Source organism: Schistocerca cancellata, chromosome 1 (assembly GCF_023864275.1).
Source record: "Schistocerca cancellata isolate TAMUIC-IGC-003103 chromosome 1, iqSchCanc2.1, whole genome shotgun sequence".
Taxonomy (NCBI): Eukaryota; Metazoa; Arthropoda; class Insecta; order Orthoptera; family Acrididae; genus Schistocerca; species Schistocerca cancellata.
The window spans coordinates 118,396,491-118,417,573 of record NC_064626.1 but is presented as its reverse complement, the minus strand read 5'-3'; the positions used below and the strand labels follow the sequence as shown (position 1 = coordinate 118,417,573).

Below are 21,083 nucleotides of genomic sequence, written 5' to 3'. Positions count from 1 at the left end.
AAATTTTGTGTAATCTTATTCGTAAATAGAAAGTTGGTATATTCTGTGAAGATACAGCCTTTCTATCTTGCTTTGAGATGGGTGTGTTTTTGTTCTTATGTACATAATCTTTTCCATTGCCTTCGAGGAGTAGTTAATCAGTTCCTGATGTTGCAGTTTCTCTCACACTGTGACACAACACTTCATTTTCACTAATAGTGGGATCGCCACCACTGTGCAGATCTTTCATAGAGACATAAGCATTCCTTTATACACAAAACATGTTTTACCCATTTCTGCCATTCATTAATACTACACTTCAATCATTGACATCCTATCAGATAGGTTACTTGTGCTTCTTCTGTCATTCAGAATACCAATGATGGTGTAGCTTACTCCATTCTAATCAATTTACTCATTTGTGATACTCTGTGGCTTCTTAGCATATGAGGCATGATCACATAAGTGGAATTTTTTTGCTTCTCGATGAATTTGTGTGAACCAGATCTACAGCAGAAGTCCTCTGTGATAATTACCAAGAATGTATAAACGTGCTTTCTACAGTTTGACAGTTTATGCTACCAGTTTTACAATATCACTGATTAATGACTGGGTTTAGTGCTTTTGTGGCATTTCCGCTCCACAAATGTCACTGACAGTGGACCTGATCATATGAAATTCTTGTGAAATGTTTTTGGTGGACTACCTGAAGCTGTGAACTCCTGTAATCATGTGCATTTTAAATGCCCACAATTGTCTGACTTTTACTCACTCTGACAGAAAGCCCATTTATTATATAGATGCAAGCATTTTTAACTGTAGAATGCTTAGTCCGGAATAGCACAATGTATGTTTAGTGGACTGTCCAGAGACTTATGGTCAAATCATGTATTTCCTGACATCTTGGGTTGTCGGGTGTTCTGCCGGATATCAGCGTCGTACTTGCACATATTTCGGTCATGTAGCTCGTGACCTTCGTCAGGTGCAACCTGAGACTGGGCTGCAGGCGCTTCCTCTGTGGTCCGCGCCCATTCCCTGTGACCTGCTGGAGCGTTGCTGCTCCGTTTTTGTCCGCTGCGGTTCTAGGTGTTCCCCCTGCGGTCCGCGCCCACCAAACCTGCTCCTGGGGGTTTCATCTACAGTCTGGGGTACCAAGCGTTCCCCCTGCGGTCCGCGCCCGCTTACCACGACCTGTTGGAGCATTGCCGCTCCGTTTTTCGTCGCTGCGACTCTGGATGTTCCCTCTGCGGTCCGCGCAGAGGGAACATCCAGAGCCGCAGCGGACAAAAAATAATAATTACTCTCCAGTTGCCTGCCAAATCAAAATGTTTAAGTACATATTTCATCCACACCATCCCCTTCCAGCAACCTGTAAACACAGGTTTCTGATCTCGCACTTTTTGCAATATTTTTGCAATTAGGCTATGCAATAAGCCACAATATTCTTATCAGTTAACTGAACAAGGTAGCTCAGAAATTGATGCATGAACGAAAGGGGGGGGGGGGTGGTTCAAATCCCTTTCCAGGCATCCAAATTTTGGTTTTCCAGGATTTTACTGAATCATTTAAAGTGAATATCAAGAACGGTTCCTTTCAAAAGGTCATGGGTAATTTCCCACATCGATCCTTGTCCAGTCTGAGCTCATGCTCTGTTTTTAATGATATCATTACCAATAGTTGGTAAATCCATAATATTGCTTCGTTCCATAAAACTGTGATCAGTAGGCTACAACTATGTGCTGGACCAACTGGAACATTGAAGTGGAAAAGCAAACAGCCTTTATTGGTGCTTTGTTCAGTAAGTTGTGCATGACTGTACTGCTCCCTGATCTTTTGTGGGACAGTTTATTTTCCTCATATTAATGAGACTTCAGGGAATGTCATCTTAATAAGAGCTGTTACAATAAGTATATAACTTAGAGCATTGCAATATAGGAAGCAGAGTATCATTAGAAATGATAAACTTGCACTGACCTTATTCCCTGTTTTTCATTTTGAATTCTTAAATGATGATGAAAACTCATTGTCTTTGGTAAAATCTTTCTGGAAGGCAAATAGATATTTCCTCACCAGTTTCACATTTGAGGTCATTAAGCACTCAAACATGATTTGATGTAGATTTAAAAATCAAGAGTTGATTTAATCTTATGTCCTTCAAACCTAAACTTGCTGTAACTCAGATTATCATTAACAACTGGAAGCCGTAATTTAAAACTGAAGTCGTTTCTTTTTTTATAAGGTGCGAGTGCAGACACAGCTATCATATGATCTGTCACGAGTGGCAGTAACGACGGTGGTTAGTGGTCTGTGCCCTCTAGTGGAAGCCACTTGCCGACCAAAGCTGCGTTCTCTGCTAGCAGCAGTGCAGGGGCCACTGTCGGCACCTCGAGCTGTACTTGCAGAAACCCATGATGCTTATCGCCTTCGTGTCATCTTCTCTGAGCTTACTTCATGCAAGAATGACTCTCAGCAGCGCAGCTGGTCACTGCATGAAGATGAAGCTGTCATCTGTGATTATCTTGATGAGCTCATCAACATATTGGTAAGGAACCAGCAATGTATCTTTCCATTTACTTACATATAGTGTGTTCTGTTATTCCTGTGAACATTGTTTAGTGTGTACATTACAAACAGAGTTGTTGTAAACAAACTGTCTTAGTAACTGTGCCCATGTGTGTTGCAGTATTTTTGGTTTGCTATGTCATGTGGTGGTCTGTTTCAACATGGCCTTAATCAGTGCAGGCACTGCCAAGTGCCATTAGCTCACTCGCAAACAGGTGTAGTTCAGGTAGGCTACGCACAAGGTGGCCTTGTTGCATGTATTCTGTGCATGTACTAGCCACTTGGCCACCCCTGCCCACAGGTTCCTGGCCAGTGTTGTACAATTGCGTATGTTATAGCCTGGCTGCCAGACTGCCCATCCGATAGCTGCTTGCTCACCTGTACCTTTGGGTGCTCGGCTGCTTGCCAGCAGGCATGCAAGCCAGAACAGCCTGTCATTGGTACCTAAATGCTTACTGGTTTCAGATTTTTTCCAACAACTGTATAATATACCCACTACAACTCCAAATATCATCTGTATGTCCTGTACAGCATTCTCATGACAATCTGTGCCTGACTAATAACAATGAACATATTTGAATAGTGCTACCACCTGTCTACAGACGTGAAGTCAAAAAACTGTCAGAGCATTGTCGGACTGTTTCAGATCATGGGAGAGACTATATAGCTGATGATTAATTTAAATCTTCATGTTTATCTTTTGTATTCAATAAACAAATATAAAAATGCTATTTAGCATGCACTGTACTAATACAGATGAATTGCAGCTTACCATGATAATATTACAAAAAAAAGTCTTTTTCAGTTAAACAAAGTGCCTTAAATCCTCATGAATTAGTAAGATATTATGCACTTTTGACTGCAAAACAAAATGTGTCTATGTTCAGTCCACGGTCATACTGAAGTAGCATTACAGCACTACCACAAAAGTAGTAGAGGGGGCAGAGGCATAACGAAATCCTGTTAACAAATCATTCAGTGCCACAAATAAGTCCATACAATTAACTGAACAGGAAAAGCAACCATTAATGATGTGCAATACTGCAAGTCACCTTTATATCTACAGGTTGCAAAAGCAAGGTAGTGACAAAGCATGTGGGGGAAGTAGTGTTCTTAAGATTTATTTGCTGATTGTCAATTTAACAGCTAGTAGCTATTTCACAGTAGAGGAAAAACTCCTAGTCGGGTATAGAACTGAAAACTAACGCACTCTTCACTTTGTACGGCAAACACTTTACTGCTAAGTTAGCAAACAGTTGCAGTAGGCATCACTCCCTTGTTGTCCCAATAATGGCTAAGACAGATATTTCGCAATGTGAATGGGAATATTAGTTGCTTTTTCTGTTAGAATGAGCTTCCTGGTCTCAAAACCATCAGTTTCCTACATCTGTGTTATCCCTTACGTGAGAATCATGCAGAATGTAGCAGTGAATATAGCAGAATAATTCTGAACCGTTTCAGGAAGTAAATAAATAGTCAAATAGCTGCCAAATGTATTCTACACTGTTGCCAATTCTCCATTAGATTAGTGACAGGCAGAATACATTTCTCTCGCTCTCTCTCCGTTTTTTTTTAAAAAAAAAAGAAAAAGCTGGCTAACACTGGAGAAGCTCACACATCAGTGACATGGCATCTGGCTGCTGTAACGTTGACTCAGAGAAAAAGTACCTGTAGGTCAATTAATAGATAAAAAAAATATATATACTCAGCAAGTGACAACAGGAGGAAACATCTGGAGAAAATGCATATAAAAGTTCAGGAAATGTGCAAGCTTTTGAAGCAAATTACTCCTTCTGGCAGAAGGAATGAAGGGGAAGGAAGAGGGATGATGGAAAAGGTCACCTTTCTCTGAACTGTGATTTTCTTATTTTTAGTGTTAATGCTGTTTTAGAGTTTCCTGATGTAACTGCATCATTGGTCCCCAGGCATTGCATCAGGTAATGTTGTGGAAGCTGCACAATATTTCAATGAGACAGCCGCTCATCATCTTCAGGTGCTTGCTTACACGTTGGTGCAATGGCTCACCAATACAAACACTGACTTGCTAGAAAAGTGCAGGCACCAAGGGGTGGGTCTATAATGTCAACGTAAATGAATCGTAGAGCACAGAGACATCCAGTGCCTCCTGCCAGAGAAATGGAACATGGTCTTCGCATTGGCGACGGGAAAAATGTTGCTGCAAATATTGGCCCAGTGCGTATGCGGGCAGTGTGTTGGTACCCAGGTTAAGTGTGCAGACTTTGATTCTCCATATGCATTGACTCGGATTTGTTCGTCTGCGGCCAAGTATGCCTTAGTACCACCAGTGCTGGTTCTGTGCCTTGCTGAATTGAAATCCCCTGTGTCTATTGATAAGATTGTTACTTATACAAATTTAGACTGCGTCTTTAATGGTGGAGTCCCAGTACGTGGAAATGGGTGAAAAGATCTTTGTGTATCTCTATTTCATGATGTGTCCCATGTCAAGACAGTGTTCAGCCACAGTAGACTTTCCTGGCTGACCCAGTCTGGTATTATATCTATGTTCACTGCATCTACCCTTTGCAGTGAGACACATCTGGCCAGTGTATTATTTCCCACACTGGCACAGGATGTTATGTATCCCAGGTCTCCTTCAACCTAGGTTGTCTTTAACAGAACCCAGCACAGTCTGCACTTGCACTTGAGGGCAGAAGACACATTTTATTTGATGTTTTTTGAACAGTCTGCCAATCTTAAAGGATACACCACCAACATACAGTAGAAAAATGATCCTCGTGGAGTTCTCCATTTCTTCTGACTGTTCTTGAGCTTTAGTGCTTGCAAGTTTAAATGCATCACAGATCAGTTTACTTTGTACCCGTTTTGTACAAACACATAATGAAGATGGCGAAGTTCTTCTGATAAGCTCCCTGCATCTGAGATAATTCTAACCCTGTGAATGAGAGTCCATAACATGCCACTTCATTGAGATGGGTGATGGCAGCTCACAGCTTGTAGATATAAGTCAGTGTGAGTTGGCTAGCGAAACACACTGTGACTCGAGGAACCACTTTCTTCTCTGCAGACCAAGACATTTAGGAACAGGAGGTCTCCATTCTTCTCCACTTCCACAGTAAGGCAAATGCTGGTATGGAGGGAATTAAGGTTTTCGAGAAATGCAGGAAGCATTGCTGCTGCATGTGGCCAAACTAAAAAAGTGTTGTCCACATATCTCCAGAACATTTAGGTTTCAACACCGCTGACTGAATTACCTTTTCCTCAGTCTTCCATAAAAAGGTTAGCTACTACGGGAGACAAAGGGCTACCCATAGCAACACTCTCGGTCTGCTCAAAATATTGTTCATTGAATAAAAACTATGTCTGAATAGATGTAAGATATCCTTCTCCAACGTAGTTCTTACAAGTTTTAATGAATCCACCAAAGGTACTCATGTAAACAAAGAGACTACATCAAAACTCAGTAATAAGTCATCTGCTTTGAGACGCAAAGTCTTCAGTCATTGCATAGAATATTCTGAGTTTAGAGTGTGATGTTCTCATTTTCCTACCAGTGGGCTTAGAACAGAAGCACGTAATATGCTGGAGCTTTTGTATAGCTCACGATGTGGCGAAGAGGAACCCCTTTCTTATGGATCTTAGGCAGACCATAAAGTCATGGTGGAACTGGTGCTGATTGGTAGAGACATGGCATTTCAGCTCGTCAAGGTGTGGGAACCAACACTGGTGGTACTAAGGCGTACTCGGCCACAGGTGAATGAATCGGAGTTGACACAGATGGAGAATCAAAGTGCACACACTTAAACTGGGCACCAGCACTCTGCCCGCGCACACACGCTGGGCTGCTATTTGCGGCGGCGCTTCTCCTGCATCGCGAATGTGAAAGCCGTAGCCCGTTTCTCTGGTAGGAGACACTGGATGTCGCCGTGCTCTGTGATTCAGCTACAGTGACAGTATAGCCCCACCCCATGGTGCCTGTGCTTTTCTAGGGAGTCAGTGTATGTATTGGCGAGCCATTGCACCAAGAAGTCAGTAAGCACCTGGAGAGGACAGGCAGCTGTCTCTTTCAAATATGTGCAGATTCCAGAACATTATTCGACATGATGCCCGTGAACCATTGGAGTTTTAGTATTTGACTTGCACTTACGCATTGAATTTGCATACTTGAAACTTATGAATGTTGTTTAAGCTTCATAAACCAGACACAAGTAGAAAAGATCTACCATTGCTGACATAGTGTTTGCTTTGGGCTTAATGGGTGGCTGATGCCAGCAGAAACACTTGCAAAAATGTGTGCTATATTTGGGGTAAGAGGAAATCATGGCAGAAAACTATTTTTATGTTCCAGATAGGACTGTTTAGACTTGCGTCACTTGCCACATTCGAGAAGACCGTGAGGCTTTGACGAAGGAAATTTTTGTTTATCATCACTGCTATCCACCCAGTTATGGCAAATGTGATAAACTGTGATAATTAACTATGTTAGACAATCACTGACCCCTACTGGGTAAAATATAAATTAAGGATGTTCGTGGTTAAATGTCCCGTCAACTAAGAATTCATTAGAGATGGAGCAGATTGGGAAGAATGGGTATGGAAGATGACTGTGACCTTTCAAAGGAACATTCCCAGCATTTGCCTTAATCGATTTGATGGAATAACAGAAAACTTAAATCAAGATGGCCAGCTGGGAATTTGACCTGTGTGTTGGCTTCATAAAAAGAAAATAGTGGTTAGCCCTAGCAAAAGCTATCAGGAACAAAGGCCAATGTCAGTCCACAAAATGGAATGTTTGCTAAAAAGATGTTTTGTGTTACAAACTTCATTCCAGTGATGTGTGCTCTGGAATTGACATCTGTTGCCAATAACCACGACACTTTGCAGTCACCATGTAAGAAAGATGACACAAGAATCTGTTATGACGACGACGACGAACGAATCGTCGCCAATGTGAATGACTTGTGGCCAATGCTAAATAGAAACATACAAATCTCTTGTTTGAATATACAGCAGGTTTGTCTGTGAAGTTGATAAGGAGCGGGCTGCACGGTCTGGTCTAAAACAACTAAAATAATTAGAAGTCATTGGTAAAAATAATATATTGTACTTAACTGGTGGTACAGGAGTCTTCATAGTCAGGAGGAATACAATTACAAATAGAGAGCTGTAGAGGCATCACACAGGCCATACTTTAACTAAGCGCCTTGTTAGAGGTTGTTTCCTATCAGCTGAAGGCTATACTACTTTCCTGCTCGACGTCCTGAGCGAGAGTGGCTGAATGCACGCTAGAGACTTGTTGCAAGCCGCGGAGTGGTGCTAGTCTCGACTCGCGGGTCCAGTGATACTAGTACGGACCACGGTCGATAACTGCAACCCCTAACAAGTGTGGTATCGAATGTTAATACCACAGAATCTGCACCAAATGTGCTATTGCACTCTGCTGATTTCACTAGTGAATCTGTCTGGGAGCTTAGCTGTAAAGCAAACCCCACCACACTTACTCTTCTAATCTCGTCATAAATGTTTACCTTCCTTATTAGTTATTGGACAATGATCAAGAAAATTTCTTTGTGGATGAAAATGCACTTTAAACTTGACTTGACAAAATCATTATCTCTGAATAAGCAGCTTTCTGCTCACATGGCACCCAAAAACTGTCTGAGCATCATCATCAGACTGTGAAACATTTCTTGTTTCTAGTTAAAATTAAAATTGGGGTTCGTACTCATCCATATTATCTGTCACAGCCATAGTCCTGGATTTGTAGACAACTACTGTAAATAGACTGTTAAGTCAAATGCATATTTAATCAAGTATTAAGTTTCAGAATATTATTTATTGTAATTTTGAAAAATCCAACCTTCTTTACAAAAACTGAAATAATTTCTAACATAAAATACTTAAAATGAATCTTGCTTAACAAGCTATATGCTTTCCATCCAAAATCGCACAAATTACTGTGCCCCTCTGCCAACATGGCTGCGACTATACGTATGTTCTTTAACAATCCACTCTCTCAGACATGCGACCTCCAATTCTGCTCTGAGGTTGTGAAATTGCCCAGTGTCAAGGTAGCATCTCCGTCCCCCCATGCAGCTGTGTAACGAGCCATCAAACTCTCACCTCAAGGGGCGGTAACTCCCGTGAAGACGTCCTCCGTCAACACCCAAGTCTTCATCTAACTGGAAAGGCTCGAAGAAGTCCAGCAAAGGCAAACGGTCTTCTCCTTTGCCACCTCGAAGATCCTCTTCGATGGTGTCGGTACGTGATACCTTAGCCGGGCCAGCCTGTGTGTCACCGGTGTGCACCGACAACTGTTTTTCGGTGTTGGACTCCACAGACCAACCGTACAAACAAGCTGATGCTTCTGTGGACCCCACAGAGCAGGATCCTTGTGCTTCTGTGCCCTGCAGTAGTGCCTCTTCCCCAGCTGCCACTTGGCAGCCGCTGAGGTGTCACCCCCATGTGTCTTCCTCATCATGACTCTCCTCCAATGGAATTTTCACAGCCTTTGGTCCCACAAAGAGGATTTATCGCTACTTTTAGCGTCCCCTTGTACTCTGCCTTCAGGAAACAAAATTGCGCCCTCACAACCGCTTTGAGATTTCACTTTTCTTACCGATTCGTTTTTACCTTCCCCCTGAGGTTGGCATTCCCTCTCAAGGGGCGTCATGCTGCTCATACGGGATGACATTCATAGTCAACTCACCTTCCCTATTATCAATCTTCAAGCTGTTGCAGTTCGCCTTTTCCTTCCCCACCTGACTTTTCCTCTCTGTACTATATATGTCCCTCTATCATTTGCTGTCACCAGGGCAGACTTCCTTCAACTTACTGGGCAGCTACCTCCCCCATTTTTGCTGCTCGGTGACTTTAATGCACATCATCCCCTTTGGGGTTTTCCCAGGACCTGTCAGAGAGGTGCCCTCTTGGCTGACCGCCTTAAGCCAACGTGACCTCTTCTCTCTTAACACTGGAGCACCCACTTTCCTTTCCGACTGCTTGCACGCCTATTCCCATTTGGACCTATCCTTCTGCACTGCCCAGCTTGCCCATCGTCTTCAGTGGTCCATTCTTCCTGACACCTACTCGAGCGACCCGTGTGCTGTCCGTTTGCTGACTCCTACCCCATCCACATGCAAGCCCAAAAGGCAGCTTACTAAGGCTGACTGGCACTTTTACCCCTCTCTGGCAACCTTCAAAGAACAAGATTTCCCCAGTTGTGATAACAAGGTTCAGTATCTCTCAAACATTATCCTTACTGCTACAGAACATTCCGTCCCCCGCACTTCCTCTCTACCACATCGTGTCCCAGTCCCTTGGCAGACTGAGGCATGCCGCGACGCAATTTGCACACGTAGACATGCTCTCCACGTTTTTAACCGCCACTCTACTGTGGCAAACTGCATTCATTATAAACAGATGCGTGCAAAGTTTCATCGCGTTATTCGGGATAGCAAAAGAGCTAGCTTAATTTCATTCACTAGTTCTTTTAATAGTTCCACACCTTCCTCTGTCATGTGTGCCAGCCTCTAACGGCTTTCTGGAACCAAGATCCATTCCCCAATTTCCGGCGTGACCTTTTGCGGAAGTTTCTAGCTCTTCCCCAGCCTGCCTTCCTCCATCGGAAACGGGTGGAGGAGGCTCGAGTGATTCCCTTCTCTTTTCCACGTCGTGAGTGCTACAATGCCATCTTTACAATGAGGGAGATAGATCATACTCTCAGTTCATGCTGATCCTCCACTCCAGGGCCTGACGCCACCCACTTTCAGTTGTTGCAGCCCCTTTCTCTTGCAGGCCAGCACTTTATGCATAACATGTACTACCGCATCTGGGCAGAGGACACATTTTCTGGATGGTGGCGTGAAGCCACTGTCATACCCATACCTAAGCCCGGTAAGGACAAAACCCTTCCTTCTCTCCTACCAGTGGTGTTTGCAAGGTGATGGAACATATGATTTGTGCCTGGCTGGTGTGGTGGCTTGAGTCTCGCCATTTACTAACGAACTATGGATTTCGAGTGCGGCATTCTGCAGTTGACCATCTCGTTACTTTGTCCACGCATGTCATGTTTGGTTTTCTGCAGAAATCCAAGACTGTGGCCATGTTTTAGATTTGGAGAAGGCCTACGACACCTGCTGGAGAACTGGTATCCTCCGTACTCTTTACACGTGGGGCTTCCATGGGCACCTGCCCTTTTTTTCTTCAGGCTTTTATACAAGACCAAGTTTTCAAGGTGCGTGTGGGTTCTGCCTTGTCAAACACCTTTATCCAAGAAAGTGGTGTGTGGTCCTGAGCATCATTGTCTTTGCTGTCGCCATTACCCCTATAATGGCCCCTCTCCCGCTGGGCATCTCCAGCTCTCTCTTTGTTGACGATTTTGCCATCTATTGCAGTTCTCCATGGACCTGTCTCTCTGGGTGTCATCTTCAGTGCAGTCTTGATCGCCTTTACTCCTGGAACATCGACAGTGGCTTTTGCTTTTCCACTGTCAAAACCGTCTGTATGAATTTCTGGCAGCGCAAATGGTTTCTCCCACATACCTGGCAGCCCACTGTACGCAGTCCCTCAATCTCCCATGTGTCCTCCATGGACTTCCTGGGGTGCCGATCGAACCACCCTCCTCTGTTTGTACCGGTCCCTTGTCTTTTCGAAACTCGACTATGGGTGCTTTGTTTATGCATCTTCATGTCCATCTCTCGTACACCATCATGGCATCCATTTGGCCAAGGGCGACTTTTACACCAGCCCGGTTGAGAATCTGTATGCTGAAGCTGCTGAACTTCCACTGTCCTATCACCGTGACTTTCTCCTCAGTAGGTATGCATGCCATTTGTCTGCCATGTGTGGCCATCACTCCTATGCCTCCTTCTTTGATGACTCCTTTGATCGTCAGTATGGGGCTTGTTCCTCTTCTCTGTTACCTCCTGGAGTCCGCTTTCGCAACTTGCTCCGGTGGCTTAACTTCACACTACCTGCAGCTTTCCCAATGGGTGCTAACCCTTCACCACCTTGGCTTCCTGAAGTGGCCCGTGTTAACTTTGGCCTTCATTTGCTTCCTAAGGACACTACTCCAACCTTGGTCTATCACCTCCAGTTTCATGACCTACGCGACAGTACCTTTGTATACACTGATGGCTCTCGGACTGACCGTGAGGTCGGGTGTGCCTTCGTCATTGGCACCCGTGTCTTTTGATATCAGCTTCTGGTACACTCCTCAGTATTTACAGCCGGAGCTCTTTGCCTTGTATCAGGTCACAGAGTACATCCGGTAACACAGCCTTTCCAATTGTGTGCTCTGCTCAGACTCACTCAGTGCCCTCCAAAGTCTAGGTGCGCTGTACACTGCTCATCCCTTAGTGCAGCGGATCCAGGAAAACTGTCACTTGCTCACTCTTGGTGGAGCCACCGGGAAGAGATTATTTTAACTTGGTTGCGTATTGGGCACTGCCTTTTTAGCCATTGTCATTTGCTGAGAGGCGCTACCCCACCACTTTGTACACATTGTGCCCAAATCTTAACTGTCTGCCAGTTCCTGCTGAAATGCCATTTTTTTGTTTTTAAGGAAATACCCTAATTTCTTCTACCTTGTCCTATTTGGGCTTGTGTTCCTCCACTAATAATCATTGTCAAAGGAACATTGAACTCCAACTTAAATTTCTTCTTTCTGTTACTTTAAAGTCCCTCATTACGAGCCTTATGAAGTTCTATGGATAACAGTCAAAGAAATAATTTGGATCTCTGTTGTTGAGCTTAGCATGCCAACAGCTGCTACTTAAATGCATGAATACATGTTGACATAAAATGCACTCCTGAAATCTTGCTCTCTCGTAATATTGGAGACATGCCCTGAACAAGACTAAATGTAGTGTTACAAGAAATCCATTTGTGGGTCTGAACATTCTGCCTGGTTTGGATTCATTCACATCTTAATATGGTACCATTTGATGTTGACAAGGCATATTAGTACAAGCTTTCACTTTGGCTACTTTTTAGCATGAACACTTGGAATAATGCAGACTTTTGCTGCTGTAAAATACAGGACCTTGTGCGAATTTGTGTATATCATTTCTCTGCAATATTAATTGCTGTTGTTACCTAGTTTTACACAGCCTCAGAATGTGGTTTAATGTGGGCCATTTTTTTTTTCTGTGTGCTGAAATTTTAATGGATATTAGTGTAGCAGAAGAAGATTGAAAATGAACATTTCCTTTGTGACGTCTCAGAATTGTAGTGTCATTCAGATGAAGGGTTCAAACATAAAAGTGCATACAAATTGACATTTTTATGTTGTACAGAAAAATGCAGATGTTGCAGTGTCACAGCTCATGCTCTCTGCTGACCGCTATCAGAGTGTATTGACTTTGGTAGAGTTCTGCCAAATGGAAGTGCGTTGGTCGATCAGACAACGGCTGCTGCGTGCCTTTGGTCTTGTCTGTGGACTGGATGCAGGGGCTCTCTCACTCATACTTAACTCTGTTCTGCCTTCTGAATTGGCCAGGTATGACCTAACAATGTTTGTGGAATTTTTAAACACTTTTCCCTTAGTTTAAGAGAGAATATTGTATTTGTGTGTTGGGTGTTTCTAATTCCACATATTCCAGAGATTTTATGACGCGCGTGTGTGTGTGTGTGTGTGTGTGTGTGTGTGTGTGTGTGTGTAAGTTGTCAGGCCTTCTGGCGTAAATGTTTAGTAGTCTTTTTGTTGTGCCTGTCTGCGACTCAGCGTCTCTGCTGTCTGGTGGGTACCAATCTCTAGTTTTCATAATGTTGTCATATGTTTCATTCAAATGGATAGTTGGGAACACCAATAAATTATGGGACAGAGTTGCTGATGAATACTTACATCCAGAAGGTACTGCTGTTAGACAATTATAAAAGTAAGAGAGAGAGACATTATGTAGCTTTTAAACTAGTAGTTCCTTTTTAAGGGAGGAATAGGGATAGGTTGGGGAAAGTTAAAATGGAGGTGTAGATCACTCAGAATCTGAGATGGGAAATACCAAGAATGGGGATGAGGGTAGACAAATATCTTCCTCATGGCAGTTGGATTTGCCTCATCATGGGGTCTGAGTGACTTGCCCTTCCATTTATTATTTCTGAAACCTTCATAGTGTGGTTTTTTATGTGTATCTGTTGGCAGTACCATTCATTTCATCTACTAAGGGTAAATAATGGCCAGCAATTATGACTCATAATTTACTATTTTTCTTGATAGAATTTTTCTTTGATACAGCACACAGTCATAAAATTCTGTTTTGGATGTTTTATTACCAATGGAAATTCATGTGAAGTTGATGAGAGTATTTAAGGAGTATGCATGTTACTTTTCAACTAATAAACAGCTAAATTCAGATGTGGCTAAAATTCTATTGAATATGACACATATAAAGGACATTACTACATTGCATCCACAAATGAAAACATCAAGAAATTGCATAATACAGTAAGTGATGATTGGTAATTGAAAAAGAAAGTAAACTAAACTCCGCCCAACCAGGCCATGAAGGCCCAGTGGTGTTGACTGGCTGCCGTGTCGCCCTCGGCCCACAGGTGTCACTGGATGTGGCTGTGGAGGGTCATGTGGTCAGCACACCCCTGTCCTGGCCATATGTCAGTTTACGAGACTGGAGCCACTACTTCTCAGTCAAGTGGTTCCTCAGTTTGCCTCACAAGGGCTGAGAGCGCCCCACTTACCAACGGTGCTCGGCAGACTGGATGGTCAACCATAAGTCCGATAACACTTAACTTTGGTGATCTGACAGGAACCTGTGTAACCACGGTGGCAAGGCCATTGATGATTGGAGGTGCTTAAAATAGCTGATACTACAGACGTACTAGGAAAAAGTATGTAACCTGCAAATACTGTGTAAACCTTCTGACCCAAGTGAATGAAAATATTTGTGAGAAGTGACCTGAGTGGAAAAGAAGCACCTAACTTAAAGATAATGTGCTTAGCCACAAAGGTACTGGTACAGTGGAAAAACTATAGTATTTAAAGTATGAATTGTTGAAATATCCACCCTGTTTACCATATTAGGAACATTTTGACTTCTGATTATGTCATATTCTGGCTACCAAACACTTTGAATCTATTCAAAAGGTTACAGCAACAATAGTTGAGTATATTCCATATGTCCAGAATCATGATTCATGGATGGAATCTTCTCACTTGTAAAACACTGGATGGAGTGCATTCCTCAAAAGGACAGTAAGTCATAAAATTAAAAATACAGTGTCCATTGCTGGACTAATAAAATTGTTTTTTGCTGTAGTAAAATAACTATCTGTTATGGAAGAAAATTGCAGTATTAGGAATGCCGGAGAAAATGTGCATGATGGCTCTTAGGAGAGAGACCCAGCATCCAATATGTATATAACAGCAAAAGTTCATTTTTCTTTTTTTATGATTTGAAAATTATACATTTTTCGAGTAACATTGTTTTATACTAAATTAAGCAAAACTGAATTCCATAAAATTTTAATACTGATAGATTCCTTTATATGGCATACTCATACAGCAGAAAACCTTGGATGGCTTAACAACAATATGAAGTGGCTCCATCAATACTTCCATCTACATCAGAGCTACCAACCATCAATAATACCTCCATTTAAACAGGTGCTGACCATTCCACACCAGAAAAGACTGTTCTGTACAGACAAACTGCTTGTGGTCATCACATCTACAGTGACAAGCAGTCCCTCTCCAAATATGTTGGAGGTCTTGCTGAGGCATTCACATACCAAAATTACACTTCCCACCTTGTCCAGAAACAAATCTCTTGCACCTTGTCTCCCCAATCACTTACCATTTCCCAGGTTCCCACTAACCAGCCACAAAGAGGCACGCTCCTCATGACTCAATACCACCCAGATTGGAGCAACTGAATCATGTATTCCCTTGCGATTTTGATTACCTCTTGTCATACCATGAAATGAGAAATATCTTTCCCACTATCCTCCCCATCCTCCCTACAGTGGTATTCCACCACCCACCCAACATTCACGATATCCTTGTCCATCTGTATTCAACTTCTGCTCCCAACCTCTTTCCCCATGGCTCCTATCTCTGAAATAGATATATATGCAAGATCTGTCCCATACATCTTCCTCCTACTGTCTACTCCAGTCCTGTCACAGACCTCTGCTACCCTATCCAAGGCAGGACCAACTGTGAAAGCAACCATCCTGTCCATAAACTTCTGCACTGCTGTGTGGCATTGTACATGAGTATGATCACTAACAAGCTGTGTGTTGGTGTGAAGGACCACCCAGTAGCCAGACTTGCCACCTAACATGGTGTGATTGACTTTGTGATTGCTTCACACCCTGTGTCATCAGGACTCTTCCAATAATACTAGCTTTTCTGTATTACACAAGAGGGAACTCTTTCTACAACATACTCATCATTGTTATAATCCCCCTCACCTCAACCTTCACTAGTGCATTCCCGTAACCCTTCTGGCCTCACTCTAATCCCTGTCCCCGTCTCCCATTCCGAATGTGCACACACTTTCTGTCCCCCTCCCCATCGCACCTGCATAGTCCTTTCCCAGTCTTTCCCCTTCCGTCTCTCTAAACCCCAACACAGTTGCTCCTGGCAGTCCACCATCATGTCTGTGCACACTTCCACATTCCAAAGACAGCAATACCAATACGGCATCCCCCACTCTCTACACACACACACACACACACACACACACACACACACACACACACACACACACACACATACACCATTAACAACTGCCTCATTGTAAGAGTAATAGTTAAAACAGTGTTCAGGGGGGTACATTGGTGGGTATTGGACAGAACCTGACATGGAGGTGTTATTTTTAGCATGTATTATATTGTTATCTATATTTAGTAGCAATAACTTGTAACTAGTCTCAACGAATATTTCTAAATAATGTTAGATGTAATATTATTTTTCAAATATATTTATTGTTTTTGTTTGATGTTTCACATGTTTTAAATCTGTTGACATGAGTTGATTAGAAATTATTCATGATTTACATATCATACATTCAATAAGTAACCTTAAGTCACTGCCATGTGTCTGTGTTGTTAATGATTGAAATGGGAGCAGTTGTCATTTGGCAACTTCACAGTGTTTGACATTGCTTTCATATGTCCATGTAAATGTGGTATGGATAAGTTAAACTATTTGAAATCATTGGCTTGTATTCAACTAAAATGTCTACACAGACATATTGAGAGATAATTTGTGTTTTTTTACTCTTTATGTCAGACCAGGACAGTTTCGTCATCTTGCAGGAAAATTTGGGGTCTATGAAAGTGATGATGACTTCACATGTGATTTTTATGCAGGTTCACAAGTTTTTGAGAACATTTCTTACAGAGAAACAGCAGTCTGGCTAAAAGTACTTTAAAAATGGACGAAAAACAATCTGCACCACAATAAAACATTTATTTTCAATGGTTGCCAGTTTGTCAGAAAGTGACCCTCTTCAGACCACTTATACCATGATGGTTGGAAATGGTAGTGAACAGAACAGGTGTTATGACTCCATGTGAAACAGCAGTTAACGTTTGTACATTCATAACACCTGCTTCATTCACCACCATCCCTGCCTGCGGGTCCAAGGGTTAGAATAGGCCCGAGGTATTCCTGCCTGTCATAAGAAGTGACAAAAAGGAATCTCACACCTTTTGGCCTTTATGTGATGGTCCCATGTAGGGTTTGACCTCCATTTTTCAAAATTTTCCCAAAGAGCGAGCCAATTGGGGAAGGGCGCCTTACATGGTGCATTTTGTCCATCAAGCATTGGCATCTTTAGCCAACTTTCTCATCGTGGATTGCAGTCCTGCTCATCCTCCGTCTCTTGAGTGAGGACACCTTCCTGGTTGTGGTTTCCTCCACCAACTATGCAGTAGTTTTGTGTGCCAATGAAGACCATGGAATTCTTTGTACATTTTATCCAGCACAGTATCCAGACCATTGTGGTGGGGCCACCACGTACCCTGTTGGTTATAGCTCCCTGACCACACAGGGATCACTCTGCTGATATCTGCGCCATTAACTCCCCACGTATGCCAAGGGGTAGATGCCCACCCCCTGGGGCATCGGGAATCCCGGCAATGGCCATCCTGCCAGGTGGCCTTCACTGCGGCTGGGTGGCACCCGGCGGGAGGGCCCCTGCTCGGAGTGGGTGGCATCAGGGTGGATGACACGCAATGAAGCGTAGTGCATCATCTCTTGCTGATGGTCAAATTCCAGCAGTCACTAAGCATTCACAGGCTCAATTCAGTGCACAGAAGTAAGACCCCAAATTGTTTCCCTCCCTGGCCACACGATGGGAGGCACGTCAGGCTAAGGATGGCAGCGTTTCTTATTCACCCCGGTACCTTGTATGTTAGAGAACTGATGGGAAATCTTTCATGATGATGAGGCCTCAGTTTTTTGTGTTTAGCATTTAGAGGACAAGTGTGAGGAGGTGAAGGGATTGTCCAAAACGAGATCTGGGTCAGTCTACATCAAAACGGCATCCTCTGCCCAGTCAGAGGCGTTACTCGCTCGTAACAACTGTGGGATGTTTCTGTAACCATCACGCCCCATAAGAGCTTAAATATGGTCCAGGGTATCATATTTCATGGGGACCTTATTTTGTGATTTACATAAACAATCTGGTTGATGGTATTGACAGCGGCATTAGACTGTTTGCCGATGATGCTGTAGTGTGGTTCCTGAAGAGGGGCAGCAGCCTCTTCAGTAGTTGCAGGGGCAACAGTGTGGATGATTGACTGATCTGGCCTTGTAACACTAACCAAAACTGTTGTGGGTTGGCAGGAGAGCCAACACCGTATTATTAGAGGAAGCCAAAAGGCATGAGTTTTAGCTCACGCAGGCTGGCGTGAAGTCTGGAACAGGACAAGGAAATTAGAATTTAGAAAAACGGACGTAGCTGGTGGAATACTTAACTTTAATCCATTAATGATGAGTGTCGGTACATGATTACAGTATCAATAGTAACTGGTACTGGCGCTTTGCTAGGTCGTAGCAAATGACGTAGCTGAAGGCTATGCTAACTATCGTCTCAGCAAATGAGAGCGTATTTTGTCAGTGAACCATCGCTAGCAAAGTCGGTTGTACAACTGGGGCGAGTGCTAGGAAGTCTCTCCAGACCTGCCGTGTGGCGGTGCTCGGTCTACAATCACTGATAGTAGCAACATGCAGGTCCGACGTATACTAACGGACCGTGGCCGATTTAAGGGCTACCACCTAGCAAGTGTGGTGTCTGGCAGTGACACCACATTCCTCCCCCACAAATTGGCGTACAGTTGTGGCATAAGGCTTCCGCCCGCCGTGGGGAGGACCCCATGTTGACGTATGCGACGAGGTGGGGAGCCTAACAACAGGCGAGGCTGTGCCACCCGCACCCTGCCATTCGGACCGCGGGGAGCCAGGGAACGCCTGAAAACCTGTTCCAGGGTGCATGCCAACATGCGATGTATGCGCCCGTAGAGAGACAGGAGACCTCCTCCTGGGAGACATGGTAGGGAGGAACTAAGCCGGTTCCACGAACATCTGAACAGTATAAACTCAAGAATTCAGTTTACAATGGAGGAGGAGGTAGACGGCAAACTACATTTCCTCGATGTGCTTGTGTTTAGAAATGAAAATGGTAGTTTGGGCCACTCAGTGTACCGCAAACCCACGCACACGGACCGTTATTTGCACCGGGATTCGAACCACCACCCACAACAGAAGCGGGGTGTTATCAAGACGTTAGCGGACAGAGCTAGAAATATTTGTGAACCTGAGTTGCTTGACGCTGAGATGGAACATCTCCACAATGCACTAACGAAGAACGGATATTCGTCCGCCGAAATAAAATGTGCGTTGAGGCAGCCATGCAGGAATCATACTGACGTACAGGCTACTGCAAAATCTAAGGTTTTCCTGCCGTTTGTTAAAAATGTAACGGAAAGAATAGGGAGGATCTTGACGAAGCGGAATATTACCGTAATTTACAAGCCCACCAGGAAGATACAGGAATACCTTAGGCCTGCCAAGGACGCTCGCAAACCATTGGAAAAATCTGGAGTGTATAGGATCCCATGCAGCTGTGGTGATGTTTATGTGGGTACCACCAAAAGAACTGTTTCTAAACGTTTGGAAGAGCACAAGGGAAATTGTAGAAGAGGAGAAACGGAACAATCAGCTGTTGCAGAGCATGCTTTCCAGCCAGGGAACCACAATATTCGTTTCGAAGAGACGCAAGTACTAGCGGCCACGAGCGGATACTACGAAAGGCTCTACAGGGAGGCAATCGAAATCGCTAAACACCCAAATAATTTTAACCGAAAGGAGGAGGGTGTCAAATTAAACGGTATATGGATGTCGGTGTTAAAGAAGATGTGTACCACTCGTCCACTACTGGGTGATGGCAACGGCGATCGACGGCGACGGACAGCGGCCAATTGCACTGACGTTTTCAAAACACGTGACGTCACACCGCGACGCGGGGGCGCGCGGACACGGAATTTAGCGGCAGTCAGGAGCTAGCCAGTGCGTGTGTTGGACCTTCCATCAAGCTACGGACCCCCTTGAAGATGTCTCCCGCAGTCGGAGACGAAACGTTGGGAATCAGCACAGAATTCATCAACCGACCACGGCATAACAGCCCGGATAATTATAATGGACAAGATATGATACTGCGCGAAGAGTTTGACAGAGCACTGAAAGACCTGAGTAGAAACAAGGCCCCGGGAGTAGACAACATTCCATTAGAACTACTGACAGCCATGGGAGAGCCAGTCCTGACAAAACTCTACCATCTGGTGAGCAAGATATATGAGACAGGAGAAATACCCTCAGACTTCAAGAAGAATATAATAACTCCAATCCCAAAGAAAGCAGGTGCTGACAGATTTGAAAATTACCGAACTATCAGTTTAATAAGTCACGGATGCAAAATACTAATGCGTATTCTCTACAGACGAATAGAAAAACTGGTAGAAGCTGACCTCGGGGAAGATCAGTTTGGATTCCATAGAAATATTGGAACACGTGAGGCAATACTGACCCTACGACTAATCTTAGAAGCTAGATTAAGAAAAGGCAAACCCACATTTCTAGCATTTGTAGACTTGGAGAAAGCTTTTGACAATGTTGACTGGAATACTCTGTTTCAAATTCTGAAGGTGGCAGGGGTAAAATACAGGGAGCGAAAGGTTATTTACAATTTGTACAGAAACCAGATGGCAGTTATGAGAGTCGAGGGACATGAAAGGGAAGCAGCAGTTGGGAAGGGAGTGAGACAGGGTTGTAACCTGTCCCCGATGTTATTCAATCTGTATATTGAGCAAGCAGTGAAGGAAACAAAAGAAAAATTCGGAGTAGGTATTAAAATCCATGGAGAAGAAATAAAAACTTTGAGGTTCGCCGACGACATTGTAATTCTGTCAGAGACAGCAAAGGACTTGGAAGAGCAGTTGAATGGAATGGATAGTGTCTTGAAAGGAGGATATAAGATGAACATCAACAAAAGCAAAACGAGGATAATGGAATGTAGTCGAATTAAGTCGGGTGATGC

At 43.6% G+C, this 21,083-nt stretch overlaps 1 protein-coding gene across 4 annotated transcripts in view; it reads left to right on the top strand.

The window, feature by feature from the left end:
* LOC126166575 (NCK-interacting protein with SH3 domain-like) overlaps nt 1-21,083 on the top strand; it is a 113,006-nt gene that overhangs the window by 68,806 nt on the left and 23,117 nt on the right. For all 4 annotated transcript variants that reach the window (XM_049920416.1, XM_049920413.1, XM_049920412.1 and 1 more), the window contains 2 exons: nt 2,219-2,521; nt 12,819-13,021. In XM_049920416.1, the coding sequence (XP_049776373.1) occupies nt 2,219-2,521; nt 12,819-13,021 (506 nt within the window). The remainder of the gene's footprint in view (nt 1-2,218; nt 2,522-12,818; nt 13,022-21,083) is intronic.